At 50.7% G+C, this 5,905-nt stretch overlaps 1 protein-coding gene across 1 annotated transcript; it reads left to right on the forward strand.

The window, feature by feature from the left end:
• The first annotated feature begins 622 nt into the window (after positions 1-622).
• LOC125514885 lies at positions 623-1,833 on the forward strand. The gene is made up of 2 exons (XM_048680254.1): positions 623-1,257; positions 1,355-1,833. The coding sequence occupies exons 1-2, from the start codon at positions 754-756 to the stop codon at positions 1,691-1,693; spliced, it is 843 nt and encodes a 280-aa protein (XP_048536211.1). The 5' UTR covers positions 623-753; the 3' UTR covers positions 1,694-1,833.
• The last annotated feature ends 4,072 nt before the right edge of the window (positions 1,834-5,905 follow it).

Consider the following 5,905-nt stretch of genomic DNA (forward strand, 5'->3'; position numbering starts at 1 on the left):
ATGCCGAACGGTTTACAGGAATAACAAATTGGTCATGGGTACTCCCAGCCATAAATGACGACCAACATCTAAAGAAGACGAAAATTTAGCTAAATTATGGGCATCAATATTCCTCGCCCGACCTTTAAAAATAAACTCACAGCTTCTGAAACTCCTCGCCCTGGCACGAATCATCTTGATAATGGCACTGTATGGGCCTTCAGTTCCGTTATTGATATCCGCCACTACAATCTTATTATCACATGCGATGATAATGTGTTCAACTGATAAATCCAAAGTTAGATTCAGCGCTTCTCGACAAGCTAGCGCCTTTAGCGTCTCTGGGTCAGAAATATCTGAAAAGGCCATAGCCGACGACCCAGATAGACGTCATTATGGTCTCGGCGAGCACCACGGCGCCGTAGACTTGTGTAGACCAGTCCTAGCGTGTCAGTCCCACGCACCACTGGCTTCCCCATCGAGGCGATCGGCCCGGAAAAGCCCAACGGACAGGGACGCCTTGATACGACGATACCCGTCGCCGTCGGCCCAGAAGACGCCGGAAACCGGGCCCAGCCAAAAGCGCTGGCCGCGCGCGTGGACGCCACGCCGCCTGTCGTCTCGTCTCCCCCAACCAACACCGAGCTCACCCTCGCTCAGGCTCAGCTCGCCAAAAGCACACCAGCCAGCCAGCCAGCTCGTCCGTCCGTTCATTTCCTTATCTCCTCCCAGCCACCAGTCCAGGACGCACGCGCGCACGCAGCTCGAACGCCCATGGCCGCGCCGGTGGCCTCGCCGCTCACGGCCGTCGCCCGCACCGCCCGCCTCCACCCCGTCTCCTGCTCCGCCTCCTCCTCCTCTCCCAAGAACCCCAAGCAGTCGTCGTCCTCGTCGTCGTCGTCTTCGTCGCCTGCTGTGCCGTCGCTGAGGTCCGCGGCGGTGGCGTTGGCGGGGGCGGTGCCGCTGCTGGCGGCGCTCCCGCCGCCGGACGCGCTGGCGGTGGGCGGCGAGCTGGGGATCATCGAGGGCCGGACCGTCGCGCTGCTGCACCCGGCCATCATGGGCGGCCTCTTCGCCTACACGCTCTGGGCGGGCTACCTCGGCTGGCAGTGGCGCCGCGTCCGCACCGTCCAGGACGAGATCACCGAGCTCAAGAAGCAGGTCCGCCCCGCCGCCGCCGCCACCCCCGCCGCGGTCGGCGCCGGGGACTCCGCCGCCCCGCCCCCTCCCCCAGCCGCAAAGTCCCCCACCGAGATCAAGATCAACGAGCTCACCGAGGTAAGTGACTAGCAATAACCTTCCACCTCGTTCGACCTGCTGTTCCTGCAATGGCGCCGTGACTGATTGCTCTGTTCCATGGCCATGGACGGCGCAGGAGAGGAAGAAGCTGGTGAAGGGGGGCTTCCGGGACCGGCACTTCAACGCGGGGTCGATCCTGCTGGGCCTGGGCGTCACCGAGTCCGTCGGCGGCGCGCTCAACACCTGGCTCCGCACCGGCAAGCTCTTCCCGGGCCCGCACCTGTTCGCGGGGGCGGCCATCACCGTGCTCTGGGCGGCGGCCGCGGCGCTGGTGCCGGCGATGCAGAAGGGGAACGAGACGGCCAGGAGCCTGCACATCGCGCTCAACACCATCAACGTCCTGCTCTTCATCTGGCAGATCCCCACGGGGCTCGAGATCGTCGGCAAGGTCTTCGAGTTCACCAACTGGCCATGAGCTCCACCTAGGCAGGCCCGATCCGCCCACAGTGTTGTTTGGTCCGTCTGTCTCTGTTCATAAGATCGTAGCTGACTTTTGGAGTGTGAAGTTTTGCTGTCACGAGTAAATAAAAACGAATTTGCAGTGTTTTTGTGTTCCTTTGACAAAGGCTTCTCACCCCGTTTTATATATAAAGCAACGACCAAACATCACAACCCAACGCAAACCAGCACCAAACACGACGCTACGACACACGCGATGCAAGATACAAGGGTGCCGAATATCAACCACAACACCCTATACAACTCCGAGTATACCACAAATGGAGACTAAGCAACACTACAGAGTCGATGGAGCCCACAACCGTGAAAGACACCGCGAAGAGGTGAAGTTGAACGTCGACAAGCCGTGAGCTCCAAGGCGGTGCCTTCAACAAAATCACGACACCGGAGCGCCGCCACTGCCCGATCTAAAAGATCAAGATTTTCATCTGGAGCACGACGCATGATCCGGAGCAACCACGACAGAGACTTCAAGAAGTAGATGACGTCCACGGACGTCACCTCCATCAGCTTAGCCAAAAGCCAGACAAGGTTTTCACCCTGGCACACTCCACCTTCGGTCAGTGAGCGGCAAGACACGAAATCTCTGCCATACCACCATCACGGAGGCCAACCACCAACCACCATGCCGCCCCCACAACCATGGTAACTAGTGTGCACCCGAGCCCCGGTGTCAGCCCACGAGCACCGTGGCTCCCACCACCAGGGCCGCCATCCAGGAGACCGAGCCCATCCAAGGCCATGGGTGAAGCATTGGTCAACATACCCCGACCACCGGCATCGACCGACATGGCCCATGACGGTCAGGGACCAGGAGCAACTAGTGCGGGGGAGAGGTGAAAATGCAAGAGTAGAACTCGTCCACAACCTGCACTCCCTATGCCGGTGACGGGTGGCCCAACCTCGTCGGAGCAACCCATCCGTCCCGCCACCGTTCCATACGCCACCCCTTGTGACCCCCTACCATGGCTCCCTGTCTGAATCCGCACACGCCCAACCCAGCAACCCACCCAATGACGCAAGGTGTTAGACCAGCCGCCATTGATGAACAGCAACAGACCATGTTGAGATCCTTTTGAATTCGTGAAGTTGGCGATCTCACCAACACTAATGTTGTGACATCGCTCATTTTTTATCCCCTTCTACATAATTTTGTCCCCCCCCCCCTTTTCTCTTCTTCCATCGTCTCATATCCTTGTTTTGTGTATGAATTATCTTTCTTCTCCTTAGATTACCATTAATGTTTCTTCTTTCGCTTCTTTTACCTTACTGTTTGGGTCACCGGAGGCGACCATTGTAAGCAAAAACAACAAGAAAGGAAGAATGCGTGGGTTTGACCACTATACTATCATGAGACGTGAAAAATCTACATAATAAATACTTAATGAAAAATATGAATGTTGCTGAGTAAGTGTTGGTTGACGACTTGACTATATAAGATAATTACGTAGGGAGTTATTCTAACGAAAAGTAATGCTATGTTTGGTTTAAACTAAAAATTGAAAATGGGGTAATAGGAACCAAGTATGTTTCATATACATAAATTATTATGTGTACCTAAGATGCAATTGTAATGTGTTGCATAGATTCTGTGTTGGGGGTCATTTTAGTACCTTAGATATATTAATGTGTACTTCTCTTGTGGACACTGCAATCTTACATGTAGCATCATAAGAAATTCTAATGGATATAAGTATCTAGTTTAGAAACGGTTGAGTCCATTGATTATGAAACTGAAAGCAAAAGGAAGAAAACAAAATTGCGCCATAACTTTGTTCTGCTACATTTCTTTAAGTAATTTGCACTTCTTAGATATCTCAATTTACGTGAGAGTAGATATTATAGTCTGCACCATAACGTGGACCCTCGATAGCCTCAAACTAGATAGTAAGGGGGTGTTTGGTTCCAGAAACTTTTTTTGTGTTGGGACTAGAAAAAGTCCCTAGCAAACCAAACACGATTGGACTTTTTTGAAACTTTTTGCTAAAAAACCTTAGAAGCACCTTTTTGAGAGTCTTTTTCAAAAAGTTTTAGGAACTAGAAAAAGTTCTAGGATTAGAGAACCAAACACCACCTAAATCATCTCGGGCTTCCACCTGGCTGAAATGAGATCTTTGGCTATAAAATTGCATGGGTACGACGATGATGAAGACATACCGAACACCATCAAAGAACCTGGTGCCCAAATCTTCCTATGAAAAAATTGAGGGACTTTCGAGGTAGCGCCTTCCTAGAAAAACATTGACTAGTCATAGTTACTGATCCTCGCATCTTTGAAGAGGATGGTAACGACGTTCGGCAACAATATCCCTAGAACGTACAACACTGTAACTTTGATCTCTTCCGTTGTCAGCACCAGGATCTACCAATGTTTTAAATAGCGGGCTATGAAAAATAGCAGCGGACCTTCAAATCAGCTATAGCAAGTTAAAAGCGGGCTATTTGTGAAGACGATTATTTAGCAGCACCCTACTGAAAAGGTTCCCGCTATTTAAAACTATGGGATCCATGTATGCATGCGAAGAGGCGTACATGCAGTCTACCATGAACCATCAGGTTACAGGTGGACACGGGCCGCTCACGGCGCCCACATAAAACCCCACTCTTTTTCGAGACAAACTCGCGAAGCTTTAATTCAACTGTCACAATGTTTACAAGAACGAATAAAAGATCGCTGGGATGGCCTAATTAAACATGACGTCCGGTCCCCAACATTAATGCATGCTTCGCGAGGTTGTGGGCCTCAAAATTCGAGCTCCAAAATTGATTACCAAATGTACAAAAGGAGAAAAAACGAGCTCTATACGTTATTTCATGTACCACTGCTCTGTATGCTGCCGTCGTTCCTCCTTTGATCGCCTCCATCGCAGCTATGCAATCCGAAGCGATGAAAACTTTCTGCTCGTACAGGTCCTCAGCAAGGGTCAGTGCTTCCCTGGTAGCTAGAACTTCAAGCACCTCCGGATCCTCAATGTTGTTGAAGATAACTGCCGCGGCCCCAAAATACACACCTAATGCATCGCGGCAAAACGGCTCCCACAGCCCCCCTTCCACCAGCACGCGGCACAGCCGCATTAATATTAATTTTAAAAAGTCAACATAAAACCCCACTTAATCTGTGTTCGTGGACGCCCGCGTAACCTGTGATTTAAAAAGTGGGCTGACCCACGTCTTCTACATAACCCACTTAATTCTTCCTTCCTATCTTCCGAAATCACTAGTTGAGGAGTATCCGTTGCAAAGATCACTCCAACTCTCAGATTGCGACAAGTGATGCACATGCAGCACGCCACTTGTCGTAACCTGGGAGTTTTCCCTTCTTTCGTAGATTTGTTTATTCAAAACGTTTTATCTCTCAAACCGTGCGTCCAAATCTCAAACCGCTTTTACCGTTGGATTCCATGTTGATAGATTTTGATGAACTTTTTTTCACGAAAAAAACCGAACGAAAAAACCGAACCGGAAGCACGGGTTTTTTCCCTTTCCGAAAGAGGCACGTCCGTGCCTCTCACGAAATCACAACCGTGCCTCTCGCGGAAGCAAAACCGTGACTCTCGCGGAAGGAAAAAAAAAGAGAAAATGTTTTTTTTTCGTTTCCGAGGAGGCACGGCCGTGACTCCCGCGAAAGCACACCCGTGCCTCTCGTAGAAGCAAAACCGTGACTCACGCGGAAGTAAAAAAACAGAAAACGAGTTTTTTTTCGTTTCCGAGAGGTACGACCGTGACTCTCGCGAAAGCACAACCGTGCCTCTCACGGAAGCAAAACCATGACTCTTGCGAAAGAAAATAAAATAGAAAACGCATTTTTTCCGTTTCCGAGAGGCACAACCGTGACTCTCGCGAAAACACAATCGTGCCTCTCGCGGAAGCAAAACCGTGACTCTCGCGAAAGAGAAAAAAAATGTGTTTTTTTTTCATTTCCAAGAGGCACGGTCATGACTCTCGTGAAAGCAAAACCGTGCTTCCGTGAAAGGAAAACTGTGACTCTCGCAAAAGGAAAAAAAACACGTTTAAATAGCTGAAAACGCATGCGAAAAAATAAAAAATAAAAATCCAAAGACAATGCGACACGTGACAAATGACTGAGAGCGTGTCAAGTGGCGCTGATCGTTGCGAGGCTCCGGAAGGCGCTCGATAACTCGTGGCTCGCCTATCTTCCTCGTTCGAT

The sequence above is a fragment of the Triticum urartu genome, chromosome 6 (genome assembly GCF_003073215.2).
Source record: "Triticum urartu cultivar G1812 chromosome 6, Tu2.1, whole genome shotgun sequence".
Classification (NCBI taxonomy): Eukaryota; Viridiplantae; Streptophyta; class Magnoliopsida; order Poales; family Poaceae; genus Triticum; species Triticum urartu.